This window comes from Microtus ochrogaster, chromosome 1 (genome assembly GCF_000317375.1).
Source record: "Microtus ochrogaster isolate Prairie Vole_2 chromosome 1, MicOch1.0, whole genome shotgun sequence".
Taxonomy (NCBI): Eukaryota; Metazoa; Chordata; class Mammalia; order Rodentia; family Cricetidae; genus Microtus; species Microtus ochrogaster.
This window is the reverse complement of record NC_022009.1, coordinates 8,275,356-8,293,841: the sequence shown is the minus strand read 5'-3', so window position 1 is coordinate 8,293,841 and position 18,486 is coordinate 8,275,356. Positions and strand designations below refer to the sequence as shown.

The 18,486-nt window shown below is 42.0% G+C and overlaps 1 protein-coding gene across 1 annotated transcript in view; it reads left to right on the top strand.

The window, feature by feature from the left end:
* Nin (ninein) overlaps window positions 1–14,807 on the top strand; it is a 45,833-nt gene extending 31,026 nt beyond the window's left edge. Inside the window, exons 22-25 of the mRNA XM_026779278.1 lie at window positions 2,135–2,236; window positions 6,413–6,610; window positions 10,046–10,159; window positions 11,268–14,807. Of these exons, the coding sequence (XP_026635079.1) occupies window positions 2,135–2,236; window positions 6,413–6,610; window positions 10,046–10,159; window positions 11,268–11,477 (624 nt within the window). The 3' untranslated portion in view covers window positions 11,478–14,807. The remainder of the gene's footprint in view (window positions 1–2,134; window positions 2,237–6,412; window positions 6,611–10,045; window positions 10,160–11,267) is intronic.
* Window positions 14,808–18,486: the final 3,679 nt, after the last annotated feature.

Below are 18,486 nucleotides of genomic sequence, written 5' to 3'. Positions count from 1 at the left end.
TGAGTAAAAACCTAATCTAAGACCAAGCTTTCAAATTAATAATAAGTCTCCATGTTATTATTTGTGAGCTCTCAGCCAAAACAAAAGTCTGACTACATTTGGCAGCATCCCTTATGAAAGAATTTTTCACTGATATATTTAACAGGCTGGGAATTATTATAGGTAGGCACTGTGAAGGCAGATTTTTCCCTATTCTGTTTTTGTAAAGGTATAGTTAAAAAAAAAAGTCTTTTAAATCAATCACTATAATAGATCATACTTTAAGTAATAAAGAAGGCAAGGCAATCCCAGGCTGTAAAGAGCCCATTGGTTGAATCACCTTATTTATGGCTCTCAAATCTGTTAACATTCTCCATTTTCCAGATTACAAATTTAGAGAATTCCAAGGACTGGTTGATTCTCCAATATGTTGAGCATTTAGCTGCTCCTAAATGTTCAAGTGTTCAGCTGTTCTAGTGCCCTTAATTTTTCTGATGTCAAAGGCCATTGTTTCATCCACACAGGTTTGTCGGTTAATCATTTTAAAGGTAAGGCTGTTGATACCTTTGAAAGACCAACAGCTGTTTTGCCTGCTTATGTACAACCTGAATGGTCTGTAACCATTCTTGCTAATACCTTGCAATATTTTTCTCAGAAGGTTTCTTTTTTTTTTTTATTTTTTGAGACAGGGTTTCTCTGTAGCTTTTTTTTTTTTTTTTTTTTTTTGGTTCCTGTCCTGGAACTAGCTCTTCTAGACCAGGCTGGCCTCAAACTCACAGAGATCCGCCTGTCTCTGCCTCCCAAGTGCTGGGATTAAAGGCATGCGCCACCACCGCCCGGCATCAGAAGGTTTCTTTATTTTATTGTTTGTTTCTGAGGTTCAAGGAATGTTAATCTGTGTTTTCCGTTGCTGCAACAAATCACATCCCCATAAATGTTTTGCTTTGTTGGCCACATATAGATTTTGTTTTCCTATCTGTCCTTCTGGTCCTATTCATTCAACCCATCTTGCACTTTATTTTACCTAAAAGTAAAGTTCCAGTCCCTAGAAGTTGAATATTTGCCTCCTGAAGAGGTCAATCTGGATGCCAAGATTTTGATGAAATTGTGCACCTAGATTCATCCCAAATTCCTCTCTCTGCCTGGAAGTCCCGCCTATTCTCTTCTGCCTGGCTATTGGCCATTCGGTTCTTTATTAAACCAATCACAGTGACACATCTTCACACAGTGTTAAACAAATATTCTACAACAGTGAGGCATGGGAGTGCTAATGTGATTTTACAAAGCTTCTCTGAGGGAATTAAGAAGCTGGAAAATTCCTTATCTCCCAGTTAATGTTTGATAAATGTTTGAAAACAAATATGCATCTAAACTAGAAAGAACTTACTTAGAAAGTCACAAGGAATAGGTTTTTATTTTTATTTTCCACTCTTCATTAAGAAATTAAATGGTTAAGAGCAAAGATGATATTTCTGAAAAAGATTGTTTATAAAGCCTTAAAGATTAAATATTAGTAGTGATAGACAATATAAGATTGTCTGAGTAGAAAGCTGGGGTCACACTGACTCAGGGGGAGGGAAAGAGCTGTATATTCTTAGGTGTTTTTCCAACTAAGAATGCACTTAGAACTGATTGCACACATGCACTTGTGGGCATGGCTACTGTATTTTGGGGTAATGTGTGTTTCTTGCAGTGGGTGGTAGAGAAGTTTAAAGCCAGCTGCCTCAGAAAAATCTGGTCTTTGTGAGACCTGACTGTTAAATCCAGATTGCTTAAAGGCCAGATGTGCACCAATTGTTGTTTGCTGGTTTTCCTTGCTGAATTATCTTGGCTTTCTTCCAAAATTAGAGATTTTTTAACACAAATTTATCAAAATAAAAGACAGCAATTCGGGGGCTGGAGAGATGGCTCAGAGGTTAAGAGCACTGACTGCTCTTCCAGAGGTCCTGAGTTCAATTCTCAGCAATCACATGGTGGCTCACAACCATCTGTAATGAGATCTGGCACCCTCCTCTGGCGTGCGGGCATACATGGAGGCAGAATATTGTATACATAATAAATAAATAAATCTTTAAAAAAAAGACAGCAACTCATATGTTTTTGTCTTTTTAAAGCGTTTTGTTTTTTGTTTTGTTTGTTTTTGTTGTTGTAATAGGTTGGTCAGATGAGTTCTCTTGAGCGAGAATTAGAAACAATCCACTTGGAAAATGAGGGTCTGAAGAAGAAACAGGTGAGACTGGACGAGAAGCTAATGGAGGTGAGTTGAGTAAATGACCACAACTGTAGAGAAGCCTGAGGGCCGTTTGTTAGGAGGGACTCGACGTGGCATTGAATTCCTGTCATGAAAGTCTAATTGCCAGACTTAACTCTTGGGTCTCTCTTCCCAAAATGAACAGACATGTTTGCTTCATTACAGTCACAGGTATCTGTACTGCTTTGCAGAATAAAGGACGACTTCAGCCTCAAATATACATCAATATTCATACATCAATATACAATATACAGATACACATACATCAATATACAATATGCAAACATACATCAATAGCCCCAGTATACATCAATAAATGTGGACCACAGGGACCCTGCCTAACACTGTCTGAGGAGCCCCAGCTCTCTTGTCATTGGTGTCTATGCGACAGTTCCCTGACATAGTCTGTCTTGCAGTGTTTTATGACATAATCTCCCTCTCTCCACCTGTTCAGATGTATGTGGAGATCCGAGGACCTCGGTATTTAGGTTTCTTTTTGGTAACCGCCATCTCGGCAGAGAGAACCCAGCGTTAGAGTGCTTGCCTTGCATCGCTGGGTTGGATTCCCAGGGTCCATGGCTTCTGGCTACACTCGTAACCCAGTTCTGCCTTGTGAAAGACCCACCTGACAAACGTGAAGCTGATTTAAAAAAGTCACCCCTGTGTGTCTGCTGGGCCCAGGAACCACAGCTCGCTTTCATGTGCTATTTTAAAGGACTTCATTGAGCTGCTTTGCTGTAGATGAAAAATGAATCTCATATGAAATGAACTATAAAATCTGTATAAGGAAGTGTTCATAGAATTTATCATGCTGTGTTCTTAAAATACCATGTGCACACATTTTGGTTTTTCAAGGCAGAATTGGTGGAAGGAAGGAAGGAAGGAAGGAAGGAAGGAAGGAAGGAAGGAAGGAAGGAAGGAAGGAAGGAAGGAAGGAAGATATTGCAGCGTTTTATTTATTTATTTATTTTGTTTTTTTCAAGACAGGATTTCTCTATGCAGCCCTGGCTGTCTTGAAAATTACTCTGTAGACCAGGTTACCTTCAAACTCTGACATCTGCCTGCCTCTGCCTCTCAAGCACTCAGTGCACCACCAGACCTGGCAAAGTATTTTCTTTATAAAGCTAGATATATGGCAAGGTGGCTTTAATGCTTAGCTTTAAAACAATGTGAAAGGTGGGAAAACATGTCACATTGACATTTAAATGGCCACTGAGGTGTCTTACAATTTTATGTTCTCTAGTTTATCCACTAGTTGGGCATTGGTGAAACCGTAAATAGTGACATCTAAACTGTTTTCTGACAGCATATAATAAGTATATTAAGACTGAGTTCAGCCTGTGCGTTGATGTAGATATGCTTTTCTGATGAAATAATTGTGGACTCTAATGAATCTATCTGAAGCCGAGCTCGTGTGTCTGGTGAGAAACTGAAGGGTGACAGGGTATGTGTACTTCCTCACTGCTGGGCTCTTGCAAATGCTCGACCAGTTAGCTGGTTCTTCTCCTCTTTGCCCTAGCCTGGGAAGCCCCCTTCTGCCGGGCCCCAGTTTCTATTATTAATTGTCATCAGCCATTTCCTGCCATTCTTTTTCCATAGTGGCAAAATATTTGCTGGTAAGGAAAACAAGTGTTCCTGGCACCGGAACAGAATAAGGAAAAGGCCTGAATTTAAACACTGAGAAGAACATTTACACACTGGGCTACTAACCCTACAGTTAGACGGACTGCATTTTTTTTTTCTGCTTTCCTTTTCTGAGGTGGGATCTAGCCCCGCAGCTCAGGCTGGCCTTGAACTTACAGCCCCTCTGCCTGAGCTTCTCAATGCTGGTACTTGAGGCACCAGCACAGCTAGTTCCAGGTGGGATTTTTAACAGCTCTTTGGAGGTAACTCACAGGCTGCACAATTCTTACATTAAATTATACAGTTGCACTTGAGGAATATTTTTACTTCTTAAACTTTGGGGACATGGATGTAACAACTTTGCAGCTTCAACCATTTTTAAGTTTCCAATCCAATGGCTTTAATTAAATTTGCTGTTTCTAAAGCCTTTCATAGCTCCCAACTCTAATTCTTCAGCACTAACCGTTCCTCCCACCAGCCTGTTGGGTGGGATTGCAGTACGGTTGTATGGGGGTGGTGGACAGTGGCTTTCAGGCTGCCTCTTGTCTCCTCCCGAGGGATCTATGTATCCCTTCCTCGCTGGCAATGCTCCCTCTGGGCAGGGTTGAGGGGTGATGAGCAGACATGGAGGTGTTCTTGTAACAGTCCTTGGGGCCAGGGACTTTGAGAAAGGCTTTCTAAATGGTTCTTATTTGATACATTTACTTCATTGGGAGAAGTTTCCCTCATCTCTGTAGACTAGTTTTAAGGGTCCAGTGTAATTAAAGATTGCAAATTACTAGACTGGCAAATGGAAGGATTTTGACCTGAAACTGACTCCCGTTCCTGGACTTCTTCAGCAACACTGTAGTTGAATATTCAGTAAGCACTTTATTTTGAGCATTCAAAGAAAGCTTCGGAGACTACCTTTGCTGGCCTTTGTCTGCCATATCACTTGGCAGACTTGAACAAAAAAGATGCTTTCCTTCTGCGTGCCCATGGGACAAGGGACTCAACCAGAGATCCTGTGCTTCCCGGATCTGGGGATGGGTAAAGCTGGCAGATTCACAACCAACCAGATGCCAGCAGGTGAGGGTACAGCTGCAGAGTTCCGGGTGTAAGGTCCTTTACTGTAAAACTGACATACAGCAAAAAGTGACTTTGGTTGCTTGTACGCTCTTATTTGTGTACACAATCTGCCCGTTCTTTCTTTTGGTGACTTGCACTTTTCTTCTTCCTCCTGTAACCCTAGTAATTTTCTTCTCTTTTTGTTTCATCTGTGGCTAACCTCTACGTAGAACTCAGTGGTTGGAAGTAGCAGAGAAGGGTGCAGTTCTATGCCCGAGCTAGTGTGCGAAGGTAGAGCATTCTCTTCCGGTGACCCGTCATAGCATGGGACCATCTCGACATTGTGTCCACCCTCATCTCTGTTGATTATGACCATTGATATGTACTTGGGCAAGAGCCAGTATCCGTTTTTCATTTTACTTTAATTGGAATATTACTTAAGGATTTTCTTTTTTCTATTTACTTAAGGATTTTCCTCAATACTTAAAGCGTTATAAAGAAAACTGTCCCGCTGACAAAAAAACTCGTGGGATCATAGTCCCTCATAGCCTTTATTCATAAATTATGTTCTATCGTCTACAAATAACTATAATATTTCAAAGTGGCTAATGATCCAACTCAGAGAGATTTAGAGTTAAGCAAATGGATATTGGCTCTGAAACCTCACAACATTTAATTATGGTTGAGTGTGGAAGGTCCTTTCTCTTCCCACAGCCTGGTGCTCCCTCCCCAGGTTACTTTCTGCTCATGCGTGTTGCATGCCTCCCATTGGGCCCTGTGCCTGCCAAATGTGTGATGGATGACAGTAGCATGTTCCATTGGCCAAAATGCGTCCTTTCTGACTTCTTAAACTTGATTGGCATGTCGATACACTGTTTCCTTGTTGTTTCCAACAAATACTTTGAGTCTGGTTCTGGGGTGTTCTGGGTTATGACCTTCTGTCCCACGCTTGCCTATCCTGTTGCTATTGAAGGGCATAACCATAACAACACGTAGATAAAACTAAGAGCCTGAAATTTAGGTATGATATTCTTTTTAAAGTGTTGATTTGGGGTCAGAAGATAGGTAGCCAGTGACTAGTCATCTTTAAGAAACTTCATGGTAAGGGAAATAGGGAAAGCTTAAAACCACGCCACCCTCTCCATCTTCCCTGCTCCCATCTCACTTTGAACAGAAGGAAAAAGGCAGTTGTAGAATGTTCTAGAATCAAAAACTTAGATGTAATTTAAATGTGCTATGTATATCACGTACCTCATGCCCTTATGGTCACTTGGGAGTGATGGATGTCTATTCTTTCGAGTTTAAAAAATTGTTTAAAAAGCCTGGTCACATGGTGTATTATCTCCAAAAGGCAGCGAAAGGGCTCTACCTACGCACTTCCCCTGGGCTTTGTCCTGTTTCTAAGTGATCAGGCACTAGGAGGCCATGAAGGGGCTCTGGACTCTGCTCCCTGCTTGGCACCTTCCTTGGCAGAAGGCCCTGCACTGACCAAGCTTTGTCCTTGCCCTTCAGATGCAGCCCCTGAAGTCCACTGTGACGCTTAGCCCACCCTCTCACTGGGATCTGCAGCTGCTTCAGCAGCAAGCCTGTCCGATGGTGCCCAGGGAGCAGTTTCTGCAGCTTCAACAGCAGCTGCTGCAGGCGGAAAGGAGAAGCCAGCACCTGCAGGAGGAGCTTGACAATAGGACCTTGGAAACCAACACACCGCAGGTACAGAGCGCTTCTCCTCCACGGAGAAACCAAATCAGCCGCTTTGCTTTACCTTCGTTAAAAAAACCAGTGCAGAGGTGGGGATGCGGAGCTACATCTCCCATCGCTCTTCTGCCTTCCCTGAGCTGCAGAGTCACAGAACCACAGCCTGGCATTCGCTTTGGTTTGACGGTTTCCTTTCAAGCTCTCTGCTTGTGACTCCTTTGCACATTGGTACTTGACAAAGGATCAAGGGTACTTGCACATAGTACACAGTTGTCCTAATGTTCTTGCCTGATGCCTAAAATGTCACAAACTCAGTCCTTGGGTAGGAATCTCTGCTGACACACATCCTCAGTCTTCCTGTACAGTGTGGCCCGCCAAGGTCTGTGAAACTCACAAGCAGGGACTTTTATAGAATGTGTAGTTGTTAGCGTCTGCTCTTAGTTATCCAGTTCATGTCACTCAACATTGGAAAGAATCAAGTGTGAAAAACTACTTAAGTTCCAAATAGTTTTTTCTCTTTAGGGCTTTTATACATAATCTTTATTTTTCAGAAATTTCCTTTTTTTATTCTTACCCATTTAATTAAGTTGTAATTAAGGGTGAGAAAAAAACCTCGTCTTTATATATCTAAGTCGATTATTTCTAGTTTAGAAATACCTATGTCCCAGTTAGTGTTTGATAAGGAATTTTCCAGTTTCTTGGTTCCCCCAGGGGAGCAAGTCACATTAGAACTCCCCGTGGGCCCCTCGGCTTCTCCTCTTCTTAGTAGATAGCCGTGTGTGCTGTGCTTGTGTGCTGTGCTGTGCTGTCCACTTCTGTCACTCATTCTTCTTAACAAAACCTTCAAAAAGTCTTTTTATTAATGTGCCGGGAGCTTTCTATATACCATTTCCCCGAGTCAGCTTCATAAATTAAGTCTGCTGGGCTGTGCTGGGCTGTGCTGGGCTGTGCTGTTAAAGAGACGTTCCAGCTCTCCACGGAACGAACGCTTCAGCTTCTCAGCATTAAAGTGGAATTTTAGAGCAGAAACTGCAGTGGTTGAGTATGGAAGCAAGGTCACGGTTTCTCATCATGTAGCTGAAATCTGAAGCCCTGGCCTCTGCTTTTGAAAAGACCTTCTAGTTATTTGGCAAAGTTGTGCTCCTGCCTTCCCATACACCCTGGTTTTAAAGTCTGCTTTTTCTAATCTGCCCATCAGTCTTAGAGAATTTAAAAAAAAAAAAATGTCTTGTACCAATAGCTCCAGTATTAGACAGAAGCTATTGAGGAAAAAAAAAAAAAGGTCATCCTTCAGCCAGAGGAAAGAGTGGACTATTTATTACTCGAAGTGGAATGGCCTCCAAGCTGCTCCTTTTCCAGTTGCTGAGCCGACTCTAATTTTAAGAACCCTCCACATTACACAGATCTGGGCAGTGCCTGTGGATGGGAGTGAGGGTTTTCATCTGTCCTTGTGTTGATTTGCTTGCACGCGTACTGTGACTGTGTGTGCTTCTGAGGATTTGCATTTTAAGCTTGTGAACTTAGACTCCCCTAAATATAAGCCCTACTCTTACCCCAGGGTGAAGTGTACCCCTTGCCTTCTTTCTCTAGGCCTTGCTACCGGAGCAGCGAGCAGTGCATGCAGATTCCTACAGAAGGATTGGGCACCTCTGAAAACTGGGCTGCTATTGATGCCATTTGTTACCATGACAGAGCCTCAAATGCACACACACGCGCACACACACCCCACACAGACATGAGCTGGGGCATGTTGGAACCAAGGGCTCTTTTGAATTATTCTGCTGTTATTCCCACTGTTACAAGCTCACAATTATGTCTCCTATTTATGTAGATCTGGGAGACTCTGTGAGCCAGTCACAAGCTTCAGCTGGTTACAAACTGGTTGATTTAAGATTCTTAGGAAGGATATAGTCAATATATTTTCTCATTCCATATGTTGTAATTTTTTAAAAGAAGGTACTACTTTTATATATGGAATTTGAAGAAAATCAGGGTTATTTATACTGTTTTGTATAAGATGTATCATACTTTTTGACAGAAAAATTTTTTTGATGAAACAATAAAGTAAAATTTAAATATATGACTGTCTTCTTTGTTTTTCTTCTGCCTTCCTCTTTGCAATACTCAGTGTTCTTTGACTTATCTGATACTGTGATTTTCTATTTTGCTTTTTTGAAACAAGCATTATTCATTATGCATAAATATTAAAAGGCCAATATAACTTTTTTTAAAAGCCGGACACCCAAGGCCCTATTTATTGAAATTTTCTATTAAGCTTTGAATTTGTCTTCAAATTGACTATGTGATTTAGTGCTATTATTTAAATCCAAGCAAATAATGGGTTTCAACTCATGTTTGAGCATCCTACATTCTTTTCAAACTATGCCTTTTAAGAAACTGTTAGCTGGGGGCTGGAGAGATGGCTCAGCGGTTAAGAGCATTGCCTGCTCTTCCAAAGGTCCTGAGTTCGATTCCCAGCAACTACATGGTGGCTCACAACCATCTGTAATGAGGTCTGGTGCCCTCTTCTGGCCTTCAGGCATACACACAGAAAGAATATTGTATACATAATAAATAAATATTAAAAAAAAAGAAACCGTTAGCTGTCACCCAACTGTTAACACCTGAATCATAATAATAATAATTAGTAATAATAATCTTAAGGATCTGAAGTACCTTCTGAAATATGAAATTTCTGGTGTGGACATTTTTGTAAGGGAGGGTATGAGCAGTCTCCTTTCTCTCGCGATCTCTTTGCTTCCTAAACTCAGGTTCTCCTTATCCCATCCTTGTTGCATGAGAAGGAGAGGAAAGGCCGGTCCTGTCCTGTGGTTTTATCTGGGTTGGATGTCTGTGAGATTTTTCACTTTGACTTTGCATTGATAATAAATGCGTCCTCTAGTGAGATATTTGCTTCCCAGCGACAAGTCATTGGGATGAGGAGGGGAACTGGCAGGAAGAATCTAATTACTCTGAAGAAAAAGCTAACCTTGGACGGTCACCAGTCATGCCAAAGGGAAAATGAGAGGCATGTGTTGCAGGCTGACTGGAAACATTGGGCAACCAGAAACAAACCCAGTGTTTGCGATGCTCAGAGGCACACAGTACTGCAGAGACCCATGGCCCAGTGGGAGGTCTGCCACTGTGGTTTGGTTTGCCTTGTATACTCACTGTATTAAGAGTACACATGGATATCCATGATGGGTTTTAGGGAACGGTAGTACAGCAGGTAAGAGTCTTTGCTTTTTCTCTGACTCCTCTGTGATAGGACTCCTTTTCTAGCATGGTCAACCCATGCAGTGCCCAGAATCCCCATTTCACTAGAAATCTGTCCTGGTTATGAACATAAAGCATCAGCCGTGGTTTCTCTAGATCCCTATGGGGAGAGGATCCCTCAAGTTAGGGGTGACTTTCAAGTGATGATACACCCTTTCTCCCTCTTCTCCGTAGGGAAGCCAGGAGCACCTTGTCAATCTCATGGAGGAACGAATGATAGAAGTGGAGCAGAAGCTGAAGCTGGTCAAAAGGCTTCTTCAGGAGAAAGTGAATCAGCTCAAAGAACAGGTCAGCCCCCTTGTCACCTCTGCCTGTCTTACAGTCCAGTTTTGTAGGGTGTGTAGAGTGTGTGTGTGTGTCTGTGCATGAGTGTGTATGTGTGCATCTGTGACTGTGTGGGCGTGCATATATGTGTATGTGTCTGAGTGTGTGTATACATGCATGCGTGTGTGTGTATTTATGCATGTGTGTGTATGTGCACACCTGTGTGTGAGCGTGTGTGTGCATGTGCACCAGAGACCAACCTCAAGTGTTAATTCTTCGGGAGCTTTTCCACCTTGTTTCTGAGAAGACCTGGGTCTCTCTAATTAGGCTAGGCCTGTGTTGTCCTCAGCACAGGGGTTACCACTGTGCACACTCACTGTGCCCAGCTTTTTTTGTGGGTGCTAGGGATCAAAGTCAGGTCCCCATGCTTACTCTACCAGCTGAGTTGTCTCTCCAGTCCCAACATTCCAGACCTAACTCCAGATTTTGTATCCTCCTTTTTTGTTGGCCTTGAACGCACAGAGATCCATCTGCCTCTGCCTCCCAAGTGCTAGAATTAAAGGCTTGTATCCTTCTATTGCTGTTAAGTTGTGTTGTTAATGAAAGTTGATTCTGCTGAAAATGTCTAGAGAGCTTAGGGATCACTTTCTTTTAAGCCTCAAAATATGAAATCTGCATTCTACATTTTTTTACTAAAACTCTTTTGGGGCCTGTTTGTCCACAATTTTTTAAACATATATTTGTGTACGGTGGCTCATATCCAAAGTGCACCTAACAAAGTTCAGTGGCTCAAACCAGATACTTACAGTTTTTTCCAAGATATGAAATACACATCTCTAAATAAATAGAAAGTGATCCATTCACTTTTAAAAATGGGGTAATAATGGAACGCTGGCTTTCCTGTTCCCAAAAGCTTGTGGCAACCTCAAAAGGTACCTTAGGGCTGATAAAATGGCTTGGAAGGTAAAGCTGTTAGCCACCATGCCCGGCACCCGAGCTCAAAACCTGGAACGCATGTGGTAGAATGAGAGCACCAGTTCCCAGAAGTTGCCCTCTGACTTCCCTCCTGTTAGCCCCGAGACCTGAGCGTAGTTAGCACAGATGGAATGAGATCCTTCTGGTTCTGTCCTAGCTCTGCAGGAACACGAAAGCCGACGCCATGGTGAAGGACTTGTATGTTGAAAATGCCCATCTGTTGAAAGCTCTGGAAATGACTGAGCAGCGGCAGAAAACGGCAGAGAAGAAGAATTACCTCCTAGAGGAGAAGATCGCCAGCCTCAGTACCATCGTCAGGAACCTGGCGCCAGCGCCCCTGGCTTCTACGCCTCCTTTGAGGTCATAGCCGTACCAAAGGATGCACCTGCGTTTGTCTACTGTCCTGACATCCTTGGAACACTTCAGTTCGTTCTCTGAAACCTCTGAAAACTTTCAATGGCTTCTTGTCAAGCCTACCCGAAGTCTGCTCTGCCAGCAATGGAATCTGAGTCTCCAAATGAATGCTTAGAGGAATTCCATAAATGACATATTTCACTATTTAAATTACCCATGAGCATTAAACTTTTAAAGTATGCTCTGGAGAGCTACCAAGAATGAAAATAATTTTAAGTACTTAAAATGCCAGTTTTTAATGGGTTTTAATTGCTATTAGCTGTATATACAATCCAGATTCCCTTTAAGTTTGAGATCTAGCTAGAGTGGTTATTATATTATTATAATCTTTATTTTTGGAAACATTTAAGTACTGTAATAATTATGCTTATACTAGTTTTGTTTCTTCGAATTAATTGGTGACTGCAGTTCTGCTTAAAGAAGGCTTGGCCAGTAGCTAGACACTGAGGTCAGAAAAGCCCCAGTTTTGTAAGATTCTGGCTTCTGGCGCCTGTTCTCACCGCTCCTGCTATGTAATAGATTCAGAACCGACTTGCTCAGCTGCACTCTTTACTGAGGATAAAGTCTTACTTTATTTATTAGCCATTTCTCCTCCTCTTAAAGCTTTTCGTTTGGGACCTTGTGTTCTTAAAAATGGATAAAACTTCATTTTTAAAACATTTGAACTATGGGAAGACCACTGAACAGCCCACTTTGGAGTAAAGCGCCACACTTGGAGGAAGATTACCTGGAATGTGATGGGTGTGGTTTCCTCTCTCCCAAGCCTTTGGAGTTCACAGAACTTTGAGTTTGCGTCAAGAGCTCAGGGAACAATTTCTAAGCTGTCTTCCTGAACTTCTTACTGCCCAGCCTCTCTAAGAATTGGAGTTGTATAAACCACGTGACCTTATTTGTACTATATATCAACAGCCATAGAATTCTTATTTCTATATTTTAGTGCACTTAATTATCTGGAAAGGCCTTGACTTCAGAGTTAATAACCTATCCAAGTTATAGAAGAGTTTTTACTGTTTGTTTAATCCAAGTCAGGAGTCTCCTGCTTCTGGCCCCTTCGATACCTCACTTCTGAACATCTGAATTTCATACTGTGGAGAACAGAGGCATGCCATCCGAGGGGGGGAGCAATAATGGGACTTTGCATTTGTTCTCAAGGTCTAGGCTTAAAGAACAATAAACCTTTTTAAGTACACACACACACACACACACACACACACACACACACACACACACAGTGGTTGGTGGAGGACTTACTAGGTGCAGGACACTACCAAAGCTCTTTTCAACCACCTTCATGTTTCCAAGGGGAGAGAAATGAGAATTTCATGTTATTAGAGGCGCAAGAGAAAAGTAAACCATTACACATGGGCAGGAAGTCAAATAGTCAAATAGGCTGAGAAGTCAGGAGATGTGAGGCAATCTCAAGTCGTTTCCATTGCGACTCTTTGGGATTCCTTGGGGCCCAACCACCTAGTCTACCAGCTCAGGGCAGCTCTCCAGGGCTCTGGCGTGGCACACACTGTCTGTGGTCCAATAGTTCACACTGGTTTTGCACTATTGCTACTATCAGGAAGTTCCGATTTTCCACAGGGAAAGAATCCTTCCCTGTTAGACATCTAAATATTTGGCATCTGGTATTAACGCTCCTCTACATCCTTCTTCTCAACTACTTGTATGGCCTTAGCTTTATTTAGTTAAAAAAACAAAAAACCTCACTTGCCTAGGCTAGGATCAGAGGCAAACTAGAACCGTGTGAAGTGACCTTTAGGTTCTCAAGGTCAATGCCACTGAACCGAACAGCAAGCGTATTTCTCCAACGCTGGCTTGCCATGGGGTCATGTTTGTTGTGCTTTTTTATTTTTATATTATGAAAGTGTGGGTTAGTGTTTCTTATAAATTTGTATTTATGTGTACATAAGGTGATGTACAATGACTGTAAATAAGACATTGAGAATTATTTTACCCAACATCAAAATGCTACTCCAGTAAAATGTTAACTTCTTGCTTTACCCTGCTTATGAAATGGGGGATAAATATAAAAACACCCTACAGAGGCCTAAGTTTATACATTTGTGCAGCAGTTTATTTTTGAGAAACCGTTTGGAGCGGGAGTTTAGCTGGCTGCTTAGAATGGCTTCAAGGTTTAAAGGCGGCAGACGGAAAATACTAGAATTCCATGTAGTTGGACTCTCAGACTTTGCAGTTGCTCTCGCCAAAATCCCAAGTTATGTGTTTTATGGTCATTCATATGCTTGTCTTTTTCATAGCCCTGATTTTTAAACTGTATCTGAGGACAGTTCTCTAGTAGTGGTGGGACAATGCTGGACTTGCTCAGAAGATCTCCATTGTTATGCTTGCTGCTACCTTTTAAAGGCCTCCTCTTTCCTTCCCCGCCTGCCCAAAGGAGAAAGGATTTATTTTATCTAAAGGCCTTTACTCTTAAAGTCAATTTGTGAAGGAAGTGAAAGAAATAGAAGCTGTGGTTTAGAATGAACCTCACTGTTTTCATTTGTTTCTCTAAAACTCTAATTCCAGCTAAGCCATGTTTAATGAGAATCCCTCCTTAAAGCTTACATGTGCTCTTTGTGTACTTGGCCATCAGCATGCTTTTTCAAATAGATCATGAAATCATAGACTTTAAGGAAGATATCTTACGGGTTTAGTGTTTTAGCAATATCAATATTCAGGGCAGGTATTATTTTGGGGAAACTTTAAAAAAAAACATGGAAAAATTTGTGGTTTCTCTTTTTACTTTCCTGGTAAAGGACAAGAAAACACGCTGCTGTGATCAGCATCTTTTAAAGGTATTCTGACTGTTCTCAAGTACAGTATAAAGCAAGTGCTGTTCTAAATAGATTACTTGTTATTGAATAGCACTCCAGTGAGCCAGAAGCCAGGTCTAGGCCTAACAACCAAAGCACTCACACAGGGAAGGAAGTCAATAGATCATGACTGGTCCTGTTTTACATCTCTATACTGTAAAAGCTTGGTTTCTGGTATTGGACAGCTAGTTAATAGCAAGTCAAAGTTGCCTTTTTGTTAGTTCATTTGTTTGCTTACTTGCTTTTTAATTTTTTTTAATGATACAAGGTAAGTTTATTCTCCCTGTGAGAACATTACCACAGCATGGTGTAAAGGAATATGAATTTTATGAAAGAAAGCAAGTTCATCTAGAGTCCGTCTCCAGAACTGTATTCAGAAAAAGGTTAATGTGAATATGTTTATATCAGGTTTGTAAATTTCTTCTTAGTCATTCTATCCCAGGAAGATTTTTAATGTAAGCTTAAAATGTAAATAAATAATTTTGCAAATATGCCTCTGGATTTCTATGTCTTGGAGTTCGGTTAAACCATTACAGTAAGTGAAACCATCAAAATGCTGCAGGAAACACATTCTGCAAACAGAAAATCACTGCCCTACTCTGCACAGTAAGTCAGAACCATCGTTTTTCAGAAGATTCCCCAGGTGACTTGGAGAAAAATGATTCAGTGCTTAAGAATGTTCAGTCCCCTGCATCAGACAGCTCACAACTGCCTGTCACTTCAGCACCAGGAAGTCCAGTGCCCTCTTGTGGCCTCCAAGTGCACCTGCATGCATGTGGTGCACATAAACTCATACGGGTACTCATACACATAAAGTAAGCAAAACCTTAAAAAGAAGGCTCCCCCAAGTGATGTGTTGTGAATTAGAGCCCAGAGACTCATTCCCTACCTGTCAAGGAAGTGATGACGTTCATACCAGTCAGCTTGTGGTATTTGTGTTCTGTAGCAGTGGAGAGTTCACACACCATCTTAACCAGAGGCAAGGCCCTGCGTGGCATCCGGGAGGCTTCAGAGATTGAGCTGTGCCACTTTGCCGACTTCGTAGGTGAGTAATTCACACTTAACTGAGATGCTCATAACTGATGATATGGACTGATGATATGGGTGTCATTAGACACCCCAAAAGGTAAACCCAGAGTACATTGTTAATAATCAAACACTGCCCAGCCCATGGGAGGCAGAGGCAGGTGGATCTCTGTGCATATGAGGCCAGCCTGGTCTATAGAGTGAGTTTCAGGGCTACACAGAGAAACCCTGTCTTCAAAACACAAAATAAAAAAAAAAAACAACACTGAAATGTAGAGTGAAAATGTTGGCCAACCTAAACCTGTCTCTGAAGCCCTGTTCTATCCCTTGTCAACCTAGACCTGTCTCCGAAGCCCTGTTCTATTCATTGTCAAAACTCTTATATAAACTTCATACTGCTTTTATGAGGCAGAAACTATTTATCCATATTTAACATATGGGAAAATTGAAGCTTGCAAAATTAAGAATCAAGGCTACCCTGCCTGCAAATAGGGAGGTCTGTATTCATGGTTCAAGATCTGCTGTTAAAGTCCGACAATACTAGCCAGGCAGTGGTGGTACACACCTTTAATCCCTTGGGAAACAGCAGCAGGTGGACCTGTGAGTGCAAGTCCAGCCTCATATACAAAGCAGGTTCCAGGACACCCTGGGCTGAGAAACCCTGTAACAAAAAAACAAACAAGTAGATGATTGATAGATAGATAGATAGATAGATAGATAGATAGATAGATAGATAATAGATAGATAGATGATAGAGATCCTACGATACTTCTATCAGTTCCTACTCATAGCAGAACAATATTTAATCAGTGCTGATGCAATAGCTACCATGTAATTGTACTTTAGGAACAACAGAAGACTGTCCTGAAGAGGAATATCCAGAATAGCAAAATATTCCAAATATTCCTCCCTAAGAAGAGCAAAGATTCCCAGTATATAGCAAACCCCACTGCCAGTCTCCACTTCACCACACCTGACCTGACCACACTGCCATCAGAGCAGGTATGACGACCACAGAGGAGGTGCTGGAGTTGTCCTACCCCCCCCCCACTACTGCTGGGGCTGCCAGTAGAGCCAGAAGCCCTTACTAATGACAGAGTTGGTATCAGCTAGGCCTGAAGAAATCTCCATTGCCCATTAGAAGCCACCATGCTCTTTCGCCATACCTGCCTGAACTGCTTGAATGTCCCCAATCTCAAATATCCCCAGACTCAGTCGGTCTTCTAACTATTCCATGGGACATACTGTGCTCAAAGTCATTACATCACAGTCAAGAAGCTACTGTAAGGCAGCACTATAGTTGCGTGACAATAATCTAAGGCTTTTCAGGACATGTCTGCTCCTGGCAACACAAATCTACTTCAGAGAAGATGATGCACACTGAAGAAACTCCATATGAAATTTGTTTTCTTTCTGAAAAAAGCTAGCCACATGGGCAAAGAAACTGCCTTTGCCACAATTGCTGACAATTAGTGTCCAAACTGTACCAGCAGGATGTAAATAAAGTGATTGCCAAACTTTGTCAAGACAAGGTGGGACAGTTCTTCAGTATTCCCTGCTTCACAGGAAAGTCTGTCAGATATGTTTGGTCTGAAGGCCAGAGTTGGGTCCCCCAAAATTGCAGAAGATTTTTGGATGACTGTTCAGGAAGCCTGATGTCCTGTCATTAGGTAACATTTTACTCTTCTGGGTTTTTTTTTTTTTTTTTTTTGGTTTTTCGAGACAGGGTTTCTCTGTGGCTTTGGAGCCTGTCCTGGAACTAGCTCTTGTAGACCAGGCTGGTCTCAAACTCACAGAGATCCGCCTGCCTCTGCCTCCCAAGTGCTGGGATTAAAGGCGTGCGCCACCATCACCCGGCCTCTTCTGGGGTTTTTGGCAGAGTTGAAGACTAGATAGTCATAATCATAGCTTTTCTTAATTATGATAAAAAGATAAATGAAAAACTTTAGACTCACAAAGGAAAGAGAGATAAGAGTATTTTCTTTAATTTTGCCAAATATAAATGGACTGGATATGGTAACTATAATCCTTACTTAATAACTGTTTTGTTACATACGGTTTTACTATAAGGTTAAAACTTTCCTTTTTAATTAGAGAGAAAAGAGGGAATGCTATGGAATAAGCCTTCTGTACACTGTAAATATGTATTGCTCTCCTTGTTAATAAAAGGCTGGTTGGCCGATAGCTGGGCAGGAAGAGACTGGAAAAGACAGCCTGAGACAGAGATAATGATAATGATGGAAGGACAGAGCCAGAAGAGTCACCAAACAGACACAGAGGGAGCAGGAGATGAACATGCCATGCTAATAAAGGTACCATCATGTAGCAGAGTGGAAATAAAGAATATGGGTTAACTTAAAATGTAAGAGCTAGTTAGTAATAAGCCTGGGCTATTGTCCAAGCATTTGTAATTAATATTAAGTCTCTGGGTAATTATTTGAGAGTGGTTGCAGGACAGGAAAACCCCGCCTACACAGAAATCTGAAAACAATCAAAATTTTCATCAATCAACCCACAGATAAGCACCTCTGGCACATCCTCTAGGTGAGCTATTATTTTAGTGAAAAAGCATGAGTTACTCTGTGTGGAACATGGATGAGTTCTGAGAGAATTATCCTAAGACTAGAAAGTAGGAAACAGTAAAAACTCATTATTTTTTGTGGAAATTAGAGATCCACACCCAGGCTCATTGGGCTCACAGGTGTCAGAGAGCTGGTTCCTCCAGGAGGCTCTGGAAGTGCCTGGCGTTTGTCTCCTGACTGCTTCCTCACGTGAGAACCTTTTGCTTCCCAGTTACATCTCCTAATCCTATTAGCTTGCCTCCCCCCCCCCCCTTACAAATACCCTTGTGATGATCATGGAGGAACACCTCTTACTGGCTTGCTCCTTATTGCTTACTCAGTCTGCTTTCTTACACAACACAGGCCCACCAGCAAAGGGACAGCATGTGGGGGTCCCCTTTTAACCACCATGGTTCATCGACCAACAGGCCACGCGGGCAAAGGAGGCAGAAACGTGAGCAACGCTCGTTCTGGGAGATCGGTCACTGTTTCCGCTCAATTTTATTCCAGAATGAGGGGAGATACAAAAGATGGGAACCGTAGCTGGGGCATCGCC